The 24,707-nt window shown below is 41.8% G+C and overlaps 1 protein-coding gene across 1 annotated transcript; it reads right to left on the bottom strand.

Moving 5' to 3' along the window:
• Positions 1-1,921: 1,921 nt before the first annotated feature.
• LOC125485133 lies at positions 1,922-20,381 on the bottom strand. Its single transcript, XM_048606487.1, has 10 exons — positions 20,136-20,381; positions 19,943-20,010; positions 18,551-18,674; positions 14,166-14,267; positions 11,337-12,121; positions 10,442-10,518; positions 6,663-6,770; positions 5,414-5,631; positions 5,239-5,307; positions 1,922-2,171 (listed from the first exon to the last, which is right to left on the bottom strand). The coding sequence occupies exons 1-10, from the start codon at positions 20,336-20,338 to the stop codon at positions 1,991-1,993; spliced, it is 1,935 nt and encodes a 644-aa protein (XP_048462444.1). The 5' UTR covers positions 20,339-20,381; the 3' UTR covers positions 1,922-1,990.
• Positions 20,382-24,707: the final 4,326 nt, after the last annotated feature.

A 24,707-nucleotide genomic window follows, 5' to 3' on the forward strand; every position in this document is an offset into this window, starting at 1 on the left:
GAAGAGGGATTGTTCCACGTAACCTACAAAGAGGCAGGCGTAGCTTGGGCCCATGCGGGTACCCATGGCTACCCCCTTTGTCTGTAGGAAGTGGGAGGAATTGAAAGAGAAGTTGTTGAGTGTGAGGACGAGTTCGGCTGAGCGGATGAGGGTGTCAGTGGAGGGGGACTGGTTGGGCCTGCGGGACAGGAAGAAGCGGAGAACTGATATTTGTTGTCCCGGTAATTTAAGTGGACACACAAATGCAACTGGGAGTTTGGTGACACCTACTGGTCCATTAGAAAATGACAGAAATTAACCACACTCTGAATGAAAAACTTGTGTTTTTATAGTATATTCACCACTTCGAGACGTCCCAAAGTTTGATGGAAAGTAAAGTACTCTTTGATAATCAATGTTGTAAAATAGGAAATACAGCAGCAAATCTGTGCACCAAGAGATCCCACTAACTGCAATAAGACCAATGACAGGACAGTTTTCAGTGATGCTGGTCGAGAGATCCACAACATTAGACCAAAGGCACAAGACTAATTATCAGAGATTTAGAAAGAGAGTAGGAGAGAGTCCCTGATATAAGGCATTCTGAACTCTGGGATTCACTCTAACAGTCAACAACTGAGGCCAAACCACTGTTAACATCAAAGACTGGACTAAACAGGAGGGCAATGAAGGAGAAGGAATTGAAAAGCAATGGGAAGATGGTGGTTAAATGAAATTGTGGTCTGTTTGATCATGTGGAGGATAAAGGCTGCAAAGAATTGGAAGGGCCAAATCACATCTGCATGCTAAACTCCTACGATGTAGGAGAAGCTGATATCCTGAGGCTGATGGCTGAGGCACATTGTTGGCCAATATGGAGGCAACTTTACTCAGCATTAACTGTGAAATACCTGACTTAACCTGTGTTCCATTACCCAGCATGAGAAATCTTAAACCTGCAGAGGACCAAATACAATATACAAGAAACTCTTGTGATGGTTTGGCCTCATTAAGAAATTTTAGAATATCATGACTATAGTGCTTTAAATGTACTTACTATTTTGATAAAAAGTCAATATAGTGTTGCTGTTGACTATCAAACATTGTCACAGGATACCAAGTACTGGCTGTAAGCAGCTGTACTTCACACAATGAGCAAGCTGCTAACTTGTGTCTCACACACTGTGGCTAAAGTGTAGCAATCCCAGAGAGGATTTCTTTTTACACATTTGCTTTCACCTCTTTTCTGATGTTTATAACTTGCCTCATCTCTGGTAAAGACTATTGTAAGATATATATGTTGCTTGTAAAAGCTCCCAATTCCTCCAACATTAGGTGGAATTGTAAATAGGAACAAGATTACATCCCAGTACCGCAACGGGATTGTGGATCATTGACAGAATCATGCTGTCCATTTGTGATCACTATGAGCGTCCTGGCTTTAGTGGCCTTACGGCTACAAGAATCATTACGACTCTATTGTATCCACCTCAATCTGTCCCATTTAGCTGCACTGTGCATTTCCTAAATACATCAACATAGGAAATGTGAAAAGGGGAAATAATTAGTGCAACTGAAGAACAGAATCAAGGAAGAGAACTGTGGAAGGACTGTAGCTGGTGCAGAGACAGTCAATGTCAATGATGGATCTCTCACATTTTCACAACAATGCTGCACCCTGTCACCATACTCTCCATGGCACTGGCCTCACAAAACACTGCCCTTAATGATTTGTGGAACTCTCACACTCCTTTCTGAGATACCTACAGGTAAAACATTAGGCTGTGGCAACCAGAAGCTCAAAAGAAGGCATTCACAAATGGCAGGTGGGCCTAGTAAGTTTGAGGGCTCTGTATTGCAACGCGGTCTGTATATTTAATGTTATAATAAATAAAACCTTTCATATAAATAGTACAAAAATCAAAATATCAAGCATAGACACTTCTCTTTCCTTTACATCAACATTCTTCTGCTAATCTTCATTTGATCTTTGGTAAATTGATCTGTTTAGCTAGGTTGGAACCCTCCTGCCTCTTGTTCCTGATCCCCTGGGCAGTTGTCGGTCAGCATCCTTTGATCGTACTGCTTTCACCATGTCCTCTCTCAGAGTCTCAAAGTGGTGGTACTGTTTCTGGACCTTTGCGGGAGCAGTTCTCCAGTGGTTGCGGCGTTTTGAGAATATTCTATGATATCTGAAAGAAAGAAAGAGGCATTTAGACAACAGACAGAGTGCCCTTTGACACTGCCCATAAACAGGGGGGAACCTGTTGTTTCATTAATCAATTAATGAAGGTGCTGACCACCGACCAGAGACAGCTATGGTCGGTAATATTTGCACCAGACAAGAGCCAGGCAATTATCATTTCCAAGAGGAAAGGATCTAACCTTCTCCCTTTGACATTCAATGGCATTACCATCACTGAATCACCCACTATCAACATCCTGGGAACTACCGCTGAGCAGAAACTCAACTGGACCAGCCATGTGAGAGTGTGGGAATCCTGCAGTGAATAGCCCACCTCCTATCCCACCAGTACCTGTTTGCCATCTACAAAGCACAGAGTCAGCAGTGTGATGGAATACACTCCATTTGCTCAGATGGGTGCAGCGCCAACAACACTCAAGAAGCTTGACACCGTTCAGGACAAAGCAGCCTGCTTGACTGGCACCACATCTACCATCTTTAACATTTAGGCCCTTCACCACTGACACTCAGTAGCAGCAGTGTGTGCCATCTACAAGGTGCACTGCAGAAACTCACACAGGCCCCTGTGACAACACTTTCCAAACCCAAGAACTCTACCACCTAGTAGGACGAGAAATACCATTACCTGCAAATTCCCCTCCAAGTCACACACCATTCAGTCTTGGAAATATATAATCATTCCTATAGTGTTGGTGGGTCAAACTGTTGGAACACCATCCCTGAAAGGCATTGTGGGTGCCCCTATACCACACGGACTGCAGTGAAGTACACCATGAATCAACAGTTTCAATAACAGCTTGGATGAATAGACTAAAGAACACAACTGGATTGCACTGGGTGTACCCAGTTTCCCCCCTCCTTATTTATTACCTACTTACACAATTTCACCATCAGCATTACGTTGGTATTCACGATCAACATGTGCATTATAATCAATTGCTGCCAGCAAGGTACGCACTTGGTAATCCTCATAGCTACAGGAGAAAACCAATGAAACAATGAACTAGCTGACTTAGAATAGAGAAGGTATGTTGGCATGGAACACTTCTGGTTGCATACAACACCAATTCATGATTAAGTGAAAACATTCATTTTTAAAACCTCTTTGCAAAGTGAGAAGCGGGGTGCAGTGGTAACCACTAGGCTAGCAACACTCGGACTAACGTTGATGCTCTGTGGACACCAGTTCAAATTCTGTAATGGCAGCTAGTAGAATTTAAATTCAATTAATATATCTGGAATATGAAGATAGTCTCAGTGACGGTGACCATGAAACTATCATCAATTATTGTAATCATCTGGTTCACTAATGGCCTTTATGAGAGAAATCTGCTGTCCATATCCAGTCTGACCGACATGTGACTCCAGACCCACAGCAATCTGGTTGTCTCTTAACTGTCCTCTGAAATGGCCCAGCAAACCACTCATTTTGAGGGCAATTAGGGATGGGTAATAAATACATCCACATGCTGTGAACAAATTTTTAAAAACTTCAACAGGATAAATCTAAAAGTCTTAGTTAAAGAAAGAATGCCTCTCATTTCTTGCTGTTTTTCTTTAAACCTAGAGGAGCAGCTACTGACTTACAGGGAGCTGTTAACCTATACAAATTGTAGATTATCAGAGTTATAGAGACAAATCTACAGCAAGCCACTTGCTACAGCTCATGCAGTGGTCATTCACCTCATTGTCATTTATAGGATTCTACTCTGAGAAAAATACTTGTCACATCTGAATATGTCTTAATTCAAATTGATTTGCTATACCCAACGTTACGCAACATACTTCTGTGACGTTGTAAATGTAGCTGGCTTGCTCTTATGTACTAGCACGTACACATAGAGAGTCAGAGTGTAGAGTAATACAGCATCAAAACAAGCCCTTCAGCCCAAACAGGTCCATCCTGACCACGGTGCCCACTCAGCTAGTTCAAATTGCCCACATTTGGTCCATATCTCTCTAAAACCCTTCCCATCCATGTACCTATACAAAAGTTTTTAAAATGTTGCTATTGTACCCTGCCTCAACCACTTTCTCTGGCAGCCCATTCCATATACGCACCACTCTCTGTGTGAAGAAGTTGCCCCTCAGGTCCTTCTTAAATCTTTTCCCTCTCACCTTAAACCTATCCCCTCTAGTTTCAATTCCTCATTCCTGGGAAAAAGACTATATGCATTCATCCTATCTATGCCCCTCATGATTTTATACACCTCAATAAGGCCACACCTCATTCTCCTACATTCCAAGGAATAAAGTCCTATCCTGGCCAACCTCTCCCTATAACTCAGACCTACCAGTCCTGGCAACACCTTCATAAATCTTCTTTGCACACTTTCCAGTTTAACTGTGTCTTTCTTATAACAGGGTGACCAAAACTGTACACAATACTCCAAGTGCGGCCTCACCAAAGACTTACACAAATGTAACATAACGTCCCAACTCCTACACTCAATGCCTCAACTGATGAATGCCACTATGCTAAATGCCTTCTTCACCACCCTGTCTACGAGTGACGCCACTTTTAACGAACTATGTACTTGTACTCCTAGGTCCCTCTGTTCCACAACACTCCTTAGGACCTTATCATTTGATGTATAAGTGCTACCTTTGTTTGTTTTTCCAAAGTGCAACACTTCACACTTATCTGCATTGAATTGCATTTGCCAATCCTCAGCTCCTTTGTAACATTTATCATCATTCAGTAAATCTGTAAACAAACTTCCATCACCAGCTTCCTCATTACTGTGTTATTGAATGATGCAAAGGGTTACAACAAATTTACAGAACTTTAAAGCACAGGAGAAGGTGATTCAGCCCATCAAGCCAATGCCAGCTCTTTGAAAGAGCTATCCAATCAGCCCCACATTCCTGCTCTTTCCCAACAGCCCTGCAAATGTTTCCTCTATTAAAAAAACACTCAATTTTCAACACCAGTTAAATCTCCCCCTTTACATTCTCCACTCAATCGGAGCAATCCCAGCTTCTTTCAAATATCTCGACATAACTTCACTGATAAATATAAAATTAAGAGTATTTTGTTGACTTGTACTTACTCATATGTGAAGTTTTGAGCAGCATACATTTGAATGTGGTTGTTAAATGACTCCAGTTCATTGGTTACTCTGCAAGAGTTATTAAAACAATGAACAATATGAACAATGTTCTCGATAGTGAACAAACACACAAGGATTTCAGCTCATCCTCTAAAAAGGCATTAAAGAAACGAACCTGGCTTGGACAAAATAGTTGAGGTGGGAGGTGAGCCATTTGTCATAGACCACTTCACGAAGAGCATGATGAGCAGGTGAACCTGCTGTTAGCCACTGCTTGTCCTTTATTTCCTTGTCTGAGAGATGACCATGCTCACAAGATGCTGCGGTGGAGCCATCTCCAAGCTGCCACTCATGCACATTTACTGTGTGATGCAGGATGCTGCGCCAGCGAGCCTTTAATAACAGGCATTCATTTCAGATTTTCAAAGACACCATGAGTACCTCCCCACCCCCTCCTCTCTCCTGAAGGCACTAACCAGTGACGAAGCAACTGATCCCAGGATTCCCAACATTCCAAAGCTCAGCTGAGCCGTGATCCACTAGAGGTTTGTAAGATTATTAAAGTGTCTAGCAGCCCTGGAAACAGGGTATAGGTGACCCTGGGGAGGGCCACGTGAGCACTGACGTGGGCTAGTTGGAAAGCATTTTATTCACTTTCTATGGCCCCTTATTCCCTCCATACCAACTCACGGCAAGTCATGCCTGCACCCCTCACACATCACCCCTTTTAGCCACCTCACTCAGTATCCACCATGTGTAGCACTCAGAAGCCAAGTGGAGATAAACTAAAAATCTATCACAGATATCACCTGACAGATTTGGTTTTTCAAAAAATTTACTTCATGAAAGCCCATCAAACAATTTTTAGACCTCAGAAGTGATTAATTTCCTATTAAAAGGCCTCTTACCTCATGTCAAAGACAGATAATCCTTTAATAGATTGTTTAATACGTCATTCAAATTGTGAACTCAAACCCTATTCCCTTTACTGAGATAACTACGGCTTTTGGAAACAGCGAAGCATTCATAAGGTGTCCTTGGGGAAATGTCAACAAACAATTATTGAAACTGATAGAATTAATGCTGGACCATCTGGTCTGTCAATCAAAGTAAGAAAGCAGAGTGGTTTCAAAGCCCACTGACCCCTGCAAGTATTCTTTCTTAAAAACCTGGGAATTTAAATAATTCATATCATGACATTTGAGCAAACCCTACCCACCCTTCAAGACTGTTTATATCTCCTCCATCAATTAGTGACTCCCACACTGCAGACAAACGTCCTTTCAACAGTCAAAATGGGATCTGATTGAATACAGTACTGAATTCAAAGAGCCCCGCTGAATTCCAACGTCCCTTGTGTGAATCACAGCCTGCCCTCATTCCAATTCCAAATATAATAATTTCCATACACTAGTGACACGCACCATCAAGGTATTTACATCACCATTACTATGTTGGCAGCAGTATATGAAGTGTTTTATGATGTCACTAATCCACGGTTGTAGGTCTTTATTGTTACTGGAAGCCACTGCCTAAAAAACAGGATAAGAAGCATTATAACAGTGCACAAAAAGTAGGAGTCAAGCTCTCTGATGTATCATATGCAACAGGAATGTAACAAATTTTCGACAAGAGAAGACCAAAGTTCATTGAAATCACCTATCATCCTGGTAATCAAATGATAGAAGGATAATAGACTGAGAACTGATAGGACATGAACACGAGGAAGATAGACTAGTTCTTACCTAATGTAATTGCCTAATAAGTGTTTAGTATTAATGTAGAACAAAAAATGGTACCTTGAAATTTGAAAAAGGTCTTGAGTTTGTCTTCTCATCTAGCCTATAAAGAATCCAAGTTCATTGTGTGGCATCAAATCACACGATAAAAGACTTGGGGGAAGGTGAAAAGATTCAAAATTTGATTACTTCTTCATCGTTATGGGGAAATTAACAAAATGTGACTGGGGCACCATTCCAGGTGGATCCTATCAGGAAATAGCCCAGGAATCCTACAGTATGCCAACCTGCTCTCAGACAGCACTCATAACAGAAATATTTTGGCAGCATGGGCATTGTCTTTAATCTACAAAGTCAGCTTGTATAACCTTGGTTTGAGTCCCTCGGGTTTAGAGGATTAAGGGGTGACCTGATTGAGGTGTTTAACCAATACATGGATTTGATAGGGGAGGAGCGGGATGTGGAGAAAACTATTCCCTCTGCTGGGAGAATGCAGAACAAGTTACATAGAAGTGTACGAATAAGGAGTAAGAATAAGCCATCCAGCCTCTCGTGCTTTCTGCCATTCAAGAACATCATGGCTGAACTGATTGTAACCTCAAATCCACATTCCTGCTTACCCTGATAACCCTTTAACACTTCGTTTACAGCCCAAAGACCCATGGCCCCCTGGGAAAAATCAAAATTGCCTGTTCTCTGTTTAAATGAGCTACCTCTGGCTTTTAAACAGCGACACCTAATTATACATTCCCCCATAAGAGGAAATACCTTCTCCATATCTACCTTGACAAGGCTCTTTTGGATTTAACATGTTTCAATCACATCACCTCTTAATATTCTAAACCCCAGCAGATGCAGACCAAGCCCTTCCAACCTTTCTTCATAAAAGAACATGTTCATTCCAGCTATTAGTCTACTAAATATTCTCTGAATATCCTCCAATACATTTACATCCATCCTTAAATAAGGTGACCAGTACTGTGTATAGTACATCAGACAGAGTTTCAACAGTGTCTGAAATGTCCCCTTCAATGTCTATTATTGCATCTCTATCGAGCTATCCTTTAAGTTGATTTGCCATTCAATCACCTCTACTTTCGTGCCCTTGTAATCTTGCACCCACTCCTTTCTCCCTCAAACTGAATGTAAAATTCAATCTTATTATGATTGCTTACATGTAGCAGAGCCTTCGCTTTGAGATCCTTAATTAATCTTATCTCATTGCACCATATTCTCTGGAAGGCTCCAGAACTTCTTGCTCCAAAAAACTGTCCTGAAAACATTCTATAACTAGATTAAGATCTCCTTTAATTATCACTGCACCTTTGCGACAAGTGCTCATTATTTCTTCCTTTGTGCTTCACCCTAACCTGTGGTTATTGATGGAGGGGGGGGGTGGTATGTACACTACTCCAATAAGTGTCTTCCTGTCTTTAGTATTTTTGACATCTACCAAAACTGTTTGACATCCTGGTTTCCTGAATTTAGGTCATCCTCTTGATACCACCTGTATTTTTCATTTTAATGCAAACTACAACTAAACTGGACTTGTGCAAAATTAAATGGAAACTTTCTTGCCCGAGGTTAAACTGAATTTGCTAGCTGAATTTATATGTTCTTAAAATAAAAGGCCTATCTGATTAATTTAATGTGGACCAACTTTCAGCCGGATTAAATTTAATTTAGCTGCTGGTATATTGGAACTGTTGAACAAAACCTGCTTACGTTTGACAACTCCATCATTTAAACTGCAGATTTCAGCTTAAACTGACTACGAAATAAACTAGTTTACACTTTCTCATTGTAATGGACCAGACCAAACCCCCTCAAAATATTAAAAAGATAGCCTAGACCCTAGCATTTTCTTAATTTAAAGACAAGTGCCAGGCATTGCATTCCGGGTGCAACTCGATTGGTCAAACTAACAGTCGTGAGACAAAACATACTTTATTCATACTCTATAGTTAAAAGACAACAAAAGAAAGAAGAAATCAGAATAACTTAACTTTACTGGAAAACTTAACAGAATAATAGATTTAACTATAAACAGTAACTGTTCCAATGTAGTGACATCTTATAAACATACCCTTGGCAAAGGCAATTTCAGAAAAATAGATTTTCTCACATGAAAATTTAGCAGCAGGAAGAGAAACCCAGGTTTTTGTTAACAAAAAGAGGAAAAACAGCTTCCACATCCAGCTTCAAGACCCCAGCAGCAACTGACACAAAGCTAAAACGAAAAAGAATCCTGTTTCTGTGGGAGCTTGACCTCACCCATTCAGGCTGCTTCTATTGTTCCAACTTTTAAAATAAACCCAAGGCCTCACAAAATGTTTACTTTATTGGCTTTGGAACAGACTGGGTACCTCTGTCTTAACAACTCTTCATTAAAAGAAAAAGTCAAAATACACCTCTTAAAGCCATGGTATCGTCACATTTATCCAACAACTGCACACAGTCAGTCCAGTTGAAATCTTACAAATAATGTCAGGCCTTTCAGGATGAAGCTCTTTTTTACAAGGAATTTTTCATACAGAAAATAATGAAGTCTGGAACACTCTGCCTCAAAAGAGTGTGTATGCTAGGACACAAACATTGTTTTCATGACTTAAATAAGGCTATCAAGGAATAAGGAGCGAAGGAAGGTAAATGCAATCAAGGAACAGATCAACTATGATCTAACTTACAGAAGGACGTAATCGCTCTGGAAGGAGCGCAGAGAAGATTTACTAGAAAGAATTGTAGTTATGAGGAGAGATTGGAGAGGATGGGGTTGTTTTCCTTGGAACAGAGAAGTCTGAGCGGTGACAGAGTCATAGAATCCCTACAGTGTGGAAGCAGGCCATTCAGCCCTTGAGTCAACACCCACCCTCCAAACAGCATCCCACCCAGACCCACCTCCTACTCTATCTCCGTAACCCTTCATTTACCACGGCCAATCCACCTAACCTGCACATCTTTGGTGGAAGGAAACTGCAGCACCCGGAGGAAAGCCATGCAGACACGGGGAGAATGGGCAAATTTCACACAGACAACTGCCTGAGGCTGCAATTGAACCTGGGTTCCTGGCACTGTGATGCATTGTGCTGCCCTTGATTGAGATATACAAAATTGAGAGGGCTGGAGATAGAGTCAACAGGAGCAAAAATATTTTTTACGCAGAGGATGGTGGGTGTCTGGAATTCACTGTCTGATTAGTGGTGGAGGCAGAGATTCTAAATTCTTTGAAACAGTACCTGGATCTGTGCCTTAAGTGTTGAAAGCTGCAGGGCTACGGGCTGTATCCAGGAAGATGGAATTAAAAGTCGTCTGGGTGTCTTTGGGTTAACACGGACAAGATGGAGCAAATGACCCCCTTCTGTGAAGCATCATTTCTATGATGCTAACTGACAGATCAAGACTGACAGGCTTGATGCTAATCCTTGCGTGACCAAAGAGATGAATATTGGTTCAAATCAAATTACCTTGCTTATCCTCTCGTGGACAGCTCTGATCCCATGCCAAAGATCTAACTGGTGAAGAATATTTGGATATTTTGACTCTAAACAGAAATAGAGAAAAGCATAAAACCACAATTAGCGGATACCATTACAAAACCTGCCAATTTTATGAACATCTGTCCTAACATGTCTTTAGGAGGCATGCTGACCATTATTGCCTGCTAATGCTCCTGTGAAATGCTTTGGGACTATATACTGCTTTAACTGCAAATTAATCTTGTTGAAGAAAGATCACTTAAGCAAAGCGCTGGAGTATGAATAGCACTTGTGAACTGTTCTTCAGTAAGGGAAATGGCAGCTCAATATTGTCTCTAACCCCACACTCTTCCCTCAGATATGTGCCACAGGGGTTTGTCTGTCCAATGTTTAGCTGGAGCAAACTGCAGTGCCTCAAAGACTGGATATCGAACAAGCAGCCTGACAACAAAGTGGCAGATAAGTGATGAATATTGTGTCTAGTATTTGTCAGCCCACTTGAGGAAAAATGTGAGAATTCTTGAGAGGGTGCAGAGATTTACCAAAATGGTAGCAGGGATAAGGAATTTCAGCTACATGGTTAGGTTGGAGAAGCTGTGGTTATTTGCTATGCAGTAAGAGAGGTTGAGGGGAGGTTTTTTCGGACCAAGTGAAGTTATGTGGTTGCAGTTTAGTGGGAATGGGGTTGAGTAACCAGGTTCTTTTGGACAGTGAGCTGAGAGAGATTATGAGGAGAGATAGGAGGGAAACTGGAGAATTTAAAGCTATACCAGGAGTAAGCTTAGGGCAGAGTTTTACTTTGTCAGACCAAGGATGGAGAATCAAATGAGGCAACTGAACAGATCATTCCTTCTTATTTTCTCTCACCATCATGAACACGTACTCATCATTGACAAAAGCTGAGAATCTGCATCTGTAACTATCTCAGAAACATAGAGATTATTCTTCACCAAGCACTGGAAGGCACGTTGGAACCCAGAGGTTTCCAAATTTCTCAGTCTCCTGGCTCCTTCTCTGGCATCAATCACTTGAACATCAAGGATCTTGTGAGTGCAATTGTCCATCATTGTGTAAGTGAGGTATCTTTCTGAAGAGACACAGCTGTTGTTGCTTTGATCCCCCAACACCACAAGGGGATGTGTGAGCTCCAGAAAATGTTTCCCCTGCATCTTCTTCCAGAAATTTGTCACTGATGGCTGAACGTATGACTTTTGAGTCTTAAAGAATGACTGATAACTGACTGGACACATATTAAGGAATTTGAACATCAGAGCAATTTTCCGATAATTATTCCCTGATAAAACTATGCTTGACACCAGCAGAATATTGCCAGCAGGGGCACCTTTGAGCAATGGCTGCGACCACCAGATGGATGTGTGTCCATGACAGCAATGGCTCACAACTTTCATTGCTGTTGCTACAATTTGCAGTTCCAAATCTATTTTACCATTGCAGTTGAGATGCTCACACCTTGAAAATGCTTTCTTAGCGAGGGACATAAGACATGTATCGTAGACAATACCAGTCCTCATGCTACATATGCTCTTGTCAGGTGTCGAAGCCACTGGAACTTGGATAGATTCTTCCTCCCCAGACACTACTTCGTTGTTAATGATATTTAAGACCTCTTCTTCAACTGTGCAGTCCATCAGCTTAGAACTTATGCAGCTGTTCAGAAATCAGAAATATTATTTACAAGTATAATTCACATGTCTAATATATATATAAAGAGTAAGAGTTGGGGAGAAAAATAGTCATTAATAAATGCAACAAGAAATTGAGAACCTTCAACAAGAGATTGGTGCAGAATTTTAAACTTGCTACCATATACGATTGAAAAGATTTGTATTGATCAGGGATTTTCAAACTCTGGATTGTAACCATCCATGTGAGGTCACGGGGCAAGATTTTGGGATCGCCAGCTCCGTGGCAGCAGTGAAGGGGAAATCTTGCCTAACAGATTTACTAGAATTCTTTCAAAAAGTAATAAGTTGGTTAGATAAAGGGGAAGCAGAGGATATAATATATTTGGATTTTCAGAAGGTGTTTGCTAAGGTAGAACACATTTGGCTACAATGGTGTTGGAGGTAGTATATCAGGATTGATAGAGAATTGGCTAAATAATAGAAGACAGAGTTGGGATAAGGGGGGCATTTTCAGGGTGACAATCGCTAACTAATGGAGTGCCACGGGGATCAGTGCTAGGGCCACTGTATATATACACACGCATTAATGACTTTGTTGAGAGATGTGAATGCACTATCATGTTTGCAGGTGATACAAAAGTAGGTTGGAAGGTAAATTATGAGGATGACACAGAGTCTGCAGAGCAATGTTTTATTAATACAAGCAGAGGTTTTACTAACACAAGTAAGATACTAGCCAGATCACAGCTGAAATACTGAGAACAGTTTTGGGCCCTTTACCTAAGGGAAGATAAACGGGGCAGGGGGTCCCCAATTTAAAGACATCCAACTTATGAAAGCCCATACGTACAAATGCAGGTGTGTAGCTTTAAATATCTTTGGCACTTACAAACAGCTGCTTTACATTATCCTGCATTGTGTTCCGACTTGCATACAAATCCACTTGCAAATTAACTCAGGAACAGAACCCATTTGCAAACCAGGGACTGGCTGTACTGGCATTGGAGGAAGTCCAGAGGAGGTTCATTAGGCTGATAACAGTCCCTCGATACCCAGTTATGAGAAGTAAGCTCTGCCTGTACCCAATGGAATTTAGAAGAATGAGAGGAAGCCTTTTGAAAAATTCAAGATTCTTAGGGGGGCTTCACAGGATAAAAAGTTGTTTCCCCTTGTGGAAGTATCTGACCAGAGGGCATCATCTCAGAATAAGGGGTTATCCATTTAAGACAAAGATGAAGACTGTCTTCTGCCAGAAAGTATTCAATCCATGGAATTCTTTACTGCAGAGGGCTTTTGAGGCTGGGTCATATGATATATTCAAGGTAGATAGATTTTTACAACCTTCCAGCGAAGGCATCAAGAAATTATGGCAAAAAAGGCAAGAAAGTGGAACTGAAATCTGCCATGTTCTCTTTGAATGCTAGAGAAGATTTGATGAGCCTACTTGTGGTCCTACATATTATTGTTTTAAGGTTAGATGAACACGAGTGAGTGGACACCAGTGTGATGTATAAACACCAACACTGACTTATTAAGCTTGATTTTATAATGTACATTTTGCATCACTTACCAGTTGACACATTTTAAAGAAAACCAGGAGTTAAGACTTTAAGTGACCTCAGTTGACGTTCAATTAACAGATTTTAGATTTTCTGCTCTTGGTAAATGCATTGTTTTAAGTGTATTCTAAAATATTCTGTATTCCGGGTCATTCCATAGAAATTTCAGACCCAATGTGAGCAATGCCATGGGTGTGGGTGTGTGTGGGGGTGGGGATGCATATAGGTGGGTATTTGTGTGTGTGTGTCAATACACAGTTAGTGTTTGTATTTGATGATCTGGAAATGGCCTCTGAATATTATTTAATACAGATATAAATGCTACGTATTCTTCCACAGATGATATCTGGCCTGTTGAACATTTCCAGTATTTTCTGCAGATGTTAACAAAGATAGATTGCATGTTCCTGTGAGCCTGGAATAAGGATGGATAATAAATGTCCTTCGCAGGGATCCTTACACAACACGAATGATTTGAAGTAAATAAGTAAGTATAAATATACCTACTTGTCTGGCAGAAGATATTCAGTCACATCTACAGAATCTTCGACAAACTCCATACTGTCTTTATCATGTTCCATGTCTGTGTCACTATCAACAGTGGATAAACTGTAAAAAGGAATATACCTCATAGTATATGAAAATATGCAAGGAATGCTAACCCCAGTCAACATCAGCCTTGATTCTAGTAGGGTGCTAATGTTCATTTTCACTCGCACAAAATCCATTTACCTCGCTTTTTCTGTGTTCACTGAGATACACTGCTCCTGTTCAGTCAATGTCTCAATTTAAAAGATTCTTCTTATTTTTCAAATCCTCAATGGTCCTGCACCTCTTTCTGTGACCTTCTCCAAATGGTTAACCTTTTAGTATTTCTGCCCTTTGCACATTCCTGATTTTCTTGGTGCAGGCACAGTGGGCTGAATGGCCTCCATCTGAGCTGTAACAATTCTGTGATTCACTTTTGTTCATTGTTGCAAACAGATCCTATGTGATTTGGTATGAATTTTAGTTTAACAATGCTCCTGTGATGGATATGGAATGTTTTACCATGCTAAAGATGTTGTACATTTGCATTATTGACTAACAGCCTTGGGTTTCAAATAGGCAAAGTGAAAACAATGTGCACCATCCACAAGATGCACAACAACAAACCACTAAAGCTCCTTTGACAGCAATTTCCAAACCAACGATTGCCACCAGCTGGCAAGACAAGGGTGGCAGATGCATGGAAACACCAGCGCTTACAAGTTTGTCTCTGAGCCACACATCATCCTGACTTGCAGCTATATCCATTACCTCACCACTACTGGATCAATATCATGAAACTCCCTCCAGAACAGTCTTATGGATGTACCTACACCACATGGACATCAGTAATATGACAAAGCAGTTCACCACCACCTTCTGAAGAGCAATTATGAATGGACTATAAATGCTGGCCCAGCCAATTATGTCCTCATCCCATGAATGGATAAATAATAAATTAATACTGTAACTCCGAGTAAACACACTTCCTAACTTGGTAGCAAAATACAGCAGAAGGTCCCAGGTTTAACTCCAGATGTGCGATTGAATCTGGAGCAGTAGGAGATCTGTCATGGTTCCTGTTTCACATCACAATCTGTAGAACTGAGACAGTTGTGGGAATCAGATGAGGACTGGGTCTGTCTCAGCTGTGAGGTCCTCTACAATTAGGCCAATACTCTGAGCTTACTGATGTCATAGGGATTGAAATACAGCATCAGACGACAATTTTTGAAGGAAGGGGAGAGAAAAGTGGACCATTAAGAAACAAAAAAAAATGTAGTAGAGAATTAAACATTGGAAAGTGAATCAGAACGCATTCATAAAATAATTGGTAACTGTAAATAATAAACTCTGAGGATCTAGAATAACAAATGCAGGTGATAACAGTGATAGTAGGAACTGCCGATGCTGGAGAATCATCAACGTGGACTTCACAAGCTTCAAAATCTCCCCTCCCCCGACCGCATCCCAAAATCAGTCCAGCTCGTCCCCACCTCCCTAACCATTCCTCCCACCTCAAGCACCCCCCCATCTCCTACCCACTAACCTCATCCTGCCTCCTTGACCTGTCTTCCTGGACCAACCTATCCCATCCCTAACTCCCCACCTACATTCACCTTTACTGGCTCCAACCCCGCCTCTTTGACCTGTCTGTCTCCTCTCCACCTATTTTCTCCTTTATCCATCTTCTATCCACCTTCCCCTCTCTCCCTATTTATTTCAGAATACCCTTCCCCTCCCCCATTTCTGAAGAAGGGTCTTGACCCGAAACGTCAGCTTTCCTGCTCCTCTGATGCTGCTTGGCCTGCTGTGTTCATCCAGCTCTACATCTTGTTATCTCAGGTGGTAACAGTGTAGTGAATCCAGAGATCATCCTAATGTTCTGGAGACTGAGGTTTGAATCTTACCATTGCACATGGTGGACTTTGAATTCAATAAAGATCTGGATTACGAGTCTAATGATGACCATCAAACCATTGTCCATTGTCATAAATTCACTCATGTCCATTAGGGAAGGAAATGTGCCGTCCTTATCTGGTGTGGCCTACGTGACTTGAGAACTGCCCTCTTAAATGGCCTAGCAAGCCATTCAGTTCTATCAACTGCTAGAAGGCCTCAAAAAGGAATGAAACTGGGTGGACTAAAGCATCAGAAGTGACATCAGCAGACAGCGTAGACATTGTAAAGTCCTCCTTGCTAACATCCGAGGTCTACTGACAAAATTGGAAGATTCTCACATACTCATGCAGATTGCTACTTCTTCTTTTACAAAAGAAGGGAGATTCCACTCAGGGCTTCCTCAGAAATGTAGAGCTGTACATCCATTCTGACAGTTTTTTGTAGTATAAAACTGTCTGAGGAGGGCAAACCATGGCCCCTTTTCACAGCAGTCAGCTACCATATTCTGAAATGTAAAGGTCCTGACAGCCACTTTGACACTGCTGTCAAAGTACAAGTGCAACAGGCAGGTGTGATGCTACGGTGCCAGCTGGGGAAGGGTAGGGTGCTGGGATAGCAGAGTATCAGCAAGGTATGGTGCCAGCGAGGAAGGGGTAAGGAGCCAGAGGTAGGTAGGATGCCTGACAGGTAGGGTGCCTGATGCCAAATGATAGGATGCCAAATGAGTAAGAGGTAGGGTGCTAGGTAAGCAGGATGCTGGGGAGAGATAACAGATGAGTAGGGAGTAGAGGGCCTGGTTAGTAGGATACCAACTTCCAGTCCTAGTGCCTTGTCAACTTTAAGCACAGACACCCTGTCCAATATCTCCTCCTTATCAATTTTAAATCTTTCCATTGTCTGAACTATGTCATCTTTCATCACAGCCTGCGTTGAAACTTCCTTCTTGGTAAAGACAAACGTAAAGTATTCATCCAGTACCTCACCATGCTCTCTGCCTCCATAAATAATGCAGAGTCATTAGTTATAATAAAAATCTTAAAACACGCAATCTTGAGTTACCTCTTTCAGTGATTAACTGTAAATTTGATTCTCTTTTAAAAATTATTAGTCTCTACGTGACACCACGCAGAACTGAAGATGAGATTTCCATCCAATGCTTAATCAAATGAACAAGGCCCATGTAACAGTTGACTCTGCTAACAGCATCAACATTTTGGCTAGGGATGAAGAAAACCAAACACATGTGGTGCTTCTGAACAGTGGCGAGCTTTACGCAGAAAAGTATGAGCATGCATAATCTTGAAGGACAGCTACCAGCTGGATCTCACTAAGCATGGTACCACAGCTTGCTTTCACTTAAAAAACCTAGACACTCACAAAGAACATCCAGAGAGAGACACAGAGTGAGAGAGAGAAAGAGAGAGACAGACAGACAGAGAGCCAGACATGTCTTGTTGACTGAAGAGGTTCTAAACAAGGGTCACTGGACTCAAAACACTAACTCTGTTTTCTTTCCATAGATGTTACCAGATCACAGTCCAAAGATGTGCAGTTTAGGTGGATTGACCATGCTAAATTGCCCTGTAGAGTCCAGGGATGTGCACGCTAGGTGGATTGCCATGGTAAATGTGGGTCTGGGTGGGATGCTCTTTGGAGGGTTGTTGCAGACCCAATGGGCTGAATGGCTTCTATCTGCACTGTAGGGATTCCATGACCTGCTGAGTTTCTCCATCGATTTCTGTTTAATTGTGTGGTTGATTGACCATCAGCATTAAGGGAAACAAAGAACGAACTTGCATTTCTTCAATGCCGTTTATGATTTCAGGACCTCACAAACCACCTTGCACTCAATTAAATGCTATCTAAAGTGTAAGCACTGTTGCAGTGTAGCAAACATAGCAACCATTCTGTAGCCAGCAAGCTCCCACAAACAGCAACGAGATAATGGCCACACAGTATGTTTCAATTATGCTGAGTGGCAAATATTGGCTAAGGACATTAATGAGACTCCACTTTGCTACTTCAAGATAGTGGCTGTGGGATCTTTACGTGCATCTGAGGAAGCAGAAAGAGCCTCAGTTTGACTTTTCAACCACAAGACAGCAGTATCACCAACCATGCAGCACCCTCAGTTTAGCACTGGAGATTTCAGCCTAGGATTCTGTGATCAGGTCTCTGGAACAGGACTTGAAACCATAATCTTCTGACTCAGTGGCAAGACAGAGAATGTTATCCACAGAGCCACAGTTAGAAAAGGCAGCGGCTTGAGAGAGGGAGAAAAATCTTTGGGGGTAGAAACATAAAGATGACAGTCAATGTTCCAACATAAATAGTTATGTTCCATTGCACTCACGCATGATGAAGCAGCAATGCTAAAATAAATTTTTGCCAATATTGCACACAAATCAATATTCAATATGTTTTGAGTATTAATATCCACTATGATTTATTGAGAAACATACCCAACAGCTGACAATTGTAAAGGAGTTCTTTGAGGAAATGTAATCATCAGTGAAGATCGGACACATTGTTCACTTTGATTTTCCAAGGAGGATGTAGATGATGCATTACTGCTTTCATCTTTCCCTAGAAAAATATAAGATCGTGTGTTTATGTGCAGTTAGAATTTATATATTAATTTGTTTAAACAATCCATTTGATGAAAGTGCACTCATTACTCTGTGGATAATTATTTGATAATTATTTGAAAGATGGACCCAACATACACAACTTTCTGTATGAAACAATACTAATTGGTCTACTGTACCTACCTCTATCTTGGTATTCTCAGTGCCTAGTGTCCTTCATTGAGAGATAGATTTAATGCTTCGAGTCCAAAATGACTCTTCTTCTGGACATGTTCACCTTAGTCTTCAGTTCCAAAGAATAGTCATTTTGAACTCAAAGCATTAACTGTTTCTCTTCCCACTGATCCTGCTAAACCTGCTGAGCTTTTCCAACACTATGTTTTTGCTAAAGACTGTTTGCTACTGGTTTGGATTCAGCAACAAGACTTCCAGCATTTACAAGGCACAAGTCAGGATTGTGACAGAATATTTACCACTTGCCTGGTTGAGTGTAGTTCTGATAATACTCAAGAAACTCAGTACCATCCAGGACAAAGCAGCCATTAGATTGGCATCCTATCTACCACCGACATTACTTTTTTTTCCGTTGCCAGACCTCTGAGGTCCACGTGCAGCAGCTTCCACGTTAGAAAACAATGCGGTGGCATGCTGATCGGTGTGTGAAGAACCTCTCAGTGCTGCACAGCTCACAGATAACATTTTCCACTACCTTCAACATTAACTCCTTCGCGTGCAAGAATCATGAGATGCACAGCAGCAAATCATAGATGGTTCTTCAACAGTACCACCCAAACCTACAGACACTGTAGAAGGACAGGGCAGCAGATACGTGGGAACACCACTACCTGCAGGTTCCCCTCCAAGCCACACACCATCCTCACTGGGAAATATATTGCTGCTGCTTCAGTGTTGTTGGGTCAATATCCTGGAAATCTTCCTTAACAGCTTTGTGGGTCTACCTATAACAAAGGACTGCAGTAGTTCAAGAAGGCAGCTCACCATCACCTTCTCAACATCAGTCCTGACGAAGGGTTTTGCCCCAAAACGTTGACTTCCCTGCTCCTCTAATGCTGTCTGACCTGCTGTGCTTTTCCACCCTCACACCTGTAGACTCTACCTTCTCAACAGCAGTTAGGGATGGGTAACAAAATGCTAGCCCAGCCAGCAATGGCCACATACAGTGAATATGTAAAGATTCAGCACTGGGAAGGTTTAAACAGCAAGCAGGACACAAGTCAATCGATATATGTATTTGTAATTACTAACTTTTGTGGTGAACAAGCTCTCTCCTTGCTTTTGGATCTGAAAGTAATGTTGTGGAAACATGATGGGACCTACAGAGATAAAAAGATGAGTTCATTTTTAAAAATATTTGTCTTGTTCCATTTACTTCATGCTTCATAAACATTTGGTGATGTTGACAGACGATACAGAAACAATACATGAATGAATATGAGACCTGTAATAATCTAAGAGGAATTTAGCCAAACAAGTATCTTTGTCAAAACCCAATTCCGATTTCAATTGCTGCCAGCGATCAATCTCTGTGCCGATATTAACCATCTGCTTCCTCCGCAAACGGTACCGTTCCAAACGCCGTCTTTTTGCCTCTTGTGGTTCTAAGTAAGGCTGGCGGCCACGTCTGGATGGAGACTTAAACATAACTGTGTTCTCTATTCAAGCTTATCTGAACTGCTTCAGCACATGAACTGAAATATTAGAAACAAAATAAAGAATGAAGCAGCATGGACAACTAAGTCACATATTTTGTTAGATATAGCTTTCTTTGTTTTGTTTAACTCTGCTAAAGGTATTAACTCTTTAAAAGTATGTAAATATCAGCCTCATGAAGATGAGGGGTTAGATACAAGAAAAGCTTCCTTTGCTCTTTTAAACTGAAAGTAAAGCTCCCACTACTCTTCTAAACTAAAAATAAAACCACTCAACATTGTCCCCATCAAACACTCTCAGGACTACCACAACATGGGGTTTAATACAGAGTAAAGATCCATCTACGCTATCCACATCATACACTCTGACGGGGACACGATGCGGTTAGACAGAGTAAAGCTCTCTCGACTCTTTTAAACTGAAAGAAATACTCCCTTGACACTGTTTCCATCAAACACTCCCACGGCAGGTACAGCAAGGTGTTAGATGCTCCTTCTACACTGCCCGAAAGAAATCCATAAAATGAATAAATCGATATAACTACTTCTACTGTGTTCCAAAAGAACCTGCTCCACAGATTGAAGACACTTTTAATGTGATATTATTGGCCCAGTTTAATTTAGAATATCTCTCCTTCAAGTACAGTTTGCATTATCTGGTTTTACTACTCTGGATGAAGTTAGATAGCTTGTTATAACTAACATTATCCCTTTCAAATCTATAGTTGTATCATCTGTCAATCTTCACTCTTCCTGTGAGAATGTATCCAATTTAAATAATCACTCCACATAATCCAATTCCTCCATCCACTTTGTCACTGTGTATGCAAAAGTTGGAAGAGAGCCACTGGCTTACATTATATCATGCACAATGGTTATATTGTAAACAAAGTAGTATCTCCATCTTGGTAACCCTCGCTGAAACCTCCTCCAGTCCTCCCCATCTCTAATCTCCTCTAATCTGTACAATCTTATCTCTGTAACCTCCTCCTGTAACCTCTATCTCTGAAACCTTCCCCAGACCCACAAAACCTTTCCTAAATCTCTAATCTCCTCCAACCCCAACAACCTTCCCTAACTCTGTAACCTCCTCCACCCTCGACAAAGCTCCGAATCTCTGAAACCTCCTTCAGCACCCACATTCCTCCCCATCTCTGTAACCTCCTCCAGCACCCACACCCCTCTATAACTTCCACCAGGCCTGAAATCCCTCTCCCTGAAACCTCCTCCTGCCTATCATCCAGTGTGCAATTGATGGGTTGATTGGTTTATTATGTTTGGGCTCTTGTGACACAGTGGTAGCATCCTAAATCTGAGCCGGGAAGCACAAGGCTCAAATATGACCTGCTCCAGTGGCGTGTAATAACATTTTTGCAATGTTATTGCAAAACTTACCATGTCTGGTAAGTGGAAGGTTTTCAAAAGTGTGATAACGAGAGTTCAGAGTCATTATGTTAGAGTGAAAGGTAAGGCTGATTGTATGAGGGAACAACGGATGAATAAAGATGAACAAAAACAAAGTTGCTGGAAAAATTCAGCAGGTCTGGCAGCACACGTGAAGAAAAAATCAGAGTTAACCTTTCGGGTCTGGTGACTGTTCCTCAGTATAAAGAGTGTAGGAGCATTCTTAAGAAGGAGATCCGGAAGGCAAAGAGGGGATTTGAAATAGTCTTAGTAGATAACGATAATCCAAAGAGATTCTACATGTATGTTAAGAGCAAGAGAGCAACTAGAGAGAGAAATGAAGAAGGGTCACCGGACCTGAAGCATTAACTCAGATTTTTTCTTCACAGATGGTGTCAGACCTGCTGAGCTTTTCCAGCAACTTTGTTTTTGTTCCTGATTTACAGATCCACAGTTCTTTTGGTTTTTATTATGAATAAAGATATTGTGATTCTAGTCAAGAATAAAAAAGAATCATAGATATAGACAATTGGATTCAAATTAATCTCTTGAGCAGTATAAAAAGATAAGGAGCATTTTTAAGAGGGAGATCAGGAAGGCAAAGAGGATATATGAGATGACCTTAGTAGATAAGGATAATCCAAAGAGATTCTACATGTACGTTAAGAGCAAGAGAGCAACTAAAGAGAGAGAGTAGGCCTCTTGAAGTTCAAAGAGGTCATCTTTGTATTGAAACTCAGGAGATGGGAGAGGTATTAATTGAATATTTTGCATCCCTTTTAACTGTGGAGAAAGAAATGGAAGCTAGAGAACTTGGAAATACTGATATTTTGAAAACAGTTCACACTACAGAAAAGTAAGTGCTCGAGGTCTTAGAAAATATAAAGGTAGATAAATCGCTGAGACCAATCTAGTGTATCCCTGAACATTGTGGGAAGCTAGGGAGGAAATTGCGAGGCCCTTGGCAGACATATTTGCTTCATCTATAACTATGGGTGAAGTGCTGGACAACTGGCTAATGTTATGCCTTTGTTTAAGAAGGGATAGAAGGAGAAGCGTGGACACTAGAGACCTGTGAGTCTGACTCCGTGATCCTGCAAATTGGAAATTTTGAAAATGGCGTAAAGCATCAAAGGAATCACAGATGTACATGGGCAGGGACCAGACCAGGGGAGAGAGGGCTGAGTCAAGGTAGGAAGAGATGAGTTCAATGAAGCAGGGGCAGGCTGAAACAATAGGTCTGCTTGGACAGTCCTGTTTGTGGTTTTTTTGGAAGGAGGTAGAAGCGAGTTGTGCAGGGCTGGGGGACTATCAGTTTGGAGGCAGTGAAACATCAGCTTGGAGGCAGGAACATTTACATATTGGTAAAGAAAATTTTATTGCCGACATTTAATGAATTCTTCACAATCCAAACCTTTAAAATTATAGTAGTCCCAGTAAATGTTTGGAAAATTAAAATCACCTATTATTACAACCTTATTCTTACATATATCTGAGATCTCTCTACATATTTCTTCTTCAATTTCCCTCTAATTATTTGGGGGCCTGTAGTACAACCCCATCATGGTGATCTTTCCTTTGTTATTTCTAATTTCAACCCCTATATTTTCACTGGATTTTTTTGAAATATCTTTGCTAGTTACAGCAGTAATGCCACTCCCCCTCCTCTCTTGCCTCCCTTTCTATCCTTCCTTTAGCATGTAAAACCTGGAACATTGAGCTGCCATTCCTGTCCTACCTCAGCCAAGTTTCTGTAATAGCTATGAAGTCCCAATCCTATATTCCCAAACATGCCCTGAGTTTATCAACCTTACCTGTAAGGCACCTTGCATTGAAATAAATGCAGTTTCATTCTTCAGAGTTATTTCTTTATTTGATTTGCTCTTGTCTGTCTTTTGGCCATTTGGCCCAGTTACTCTACTCCACGATTCAATCTGATATGTTTCTCAACCCAATTCTCCTGCTTTCTCCCTGCAATCTTTGATCTTCTTACCAATCAAGAACCTATCTAATTTTAAACACGCTTGGCCTCCACAGATTCACCTCTGCCTGAACAAATTCCTCCTCATCTCAGTTCTAAAGAGTTGACCCTTCACTCTGAGGCTGTGTCCTCAGGTCCTAGTCTTTCCTACTAGTGAAAACATCTTCTCCACGGCCACTCTATCCAGGCTACTCAGTATTCTGTAAGTTTAAACCAGATCTCCCCTCATCCTTCCAAATTTCATCGAGTACAGTCTCAGAGTGGTCAATTGTTTCTCATATGTCAAGCACTTCATCCCTGGGAGTGGGGGGTTAGTGGGGCACATATAAAGGAGTCAGGGGTTAGTGGGGCACACAGAAAGGGTTGGGGGGAGGGGCAAGACAGAGGTGGAGGTCGGCCATGAGAGACAGGTGAAGGGTCGGTGGAGGAAGACCGTGAAAAACCACAGAAGGGGCTTAGAGAGGGGCCAAGGGAGCGAAGAGGAGAAGAGGGAAGGGGAGGGGAGAAGAGGGGAGGGGAGGGGAGGAAGGGAGGAGGGGGGAGGAAGGGAGGGAGGGAGAGGGAGGGGGGGGGGATGGGGGGGGGGGGGTGCAGCGGAAGGGTGGGGGGGAGGTGATGTGTTGGGGAGGGGATTGCTGTTTCTCCCCTCCCCTGCCGCTTACTGAAACCGCGCTGCTGTCGCCCTGAGGCCGAGACACAAAAATACCAGAGCCTGGACCCGAGCTGCCTGTGATTCCAGAGGTGTTGGGTGGCCCTGGCGGTGGATGTGTGTGTGAGGGGTGTGTCTGGGGGGTGAGAGGGTGTGTGTCTGGGGTAATGTGTGTATGCGTGAGGAGTTGTGTGTGTGTGTGAGAGAGAGAGGGCTGGTGTCTGGGGGGTGTGGGAGTGTGTGCAAGACGTTGTGTCCAGGGGTGGTGAGTGGATGTGTATGAGGAGTTGTGTCTGGAGGGGACAGAGTGTGTGTGAAGGGTTGTGA

This window comes from Rhincodon typus, chromosome 16, assembly GCF_021869965.1.
Source record: "Rhincodon typus isolate 14 chromosome 16, sRhiTyp1.1, whole genome shotgun sequence".
NCBI classification, from domain to species: Eukaryota; Metazoa; Chordata; class Chondrichthyes; order Orectolobiformes; family Rhincodontidae; genus Rhincodon; species Rhincodon typus.

Bases quoted from the DNA above. Each gene is read 5' to 3' on its own strand.
- LOC125485133 (XM_048606487.1), bottom strand. From the start codon at position 20,338: ATGTTTAAGTCTCCATCCAGACGTGGCCGCCAGCCTTACTTAGAACCA. The intron at 10,519-11,336 runs GTACGTGTTCAT...ATTTCTGTTTAG, and splicing joins TCAGCTTTTGTCAATGATGA to AGTCAAAATATCCAAATATT. The intron at 5,308-5,413 runs GTTCGTTTCTTT...TAACTCTTGCAG, and splicing joins AACTATTTTGTCCAAGCCAG to AGTAACCAATGAACTGGAGT.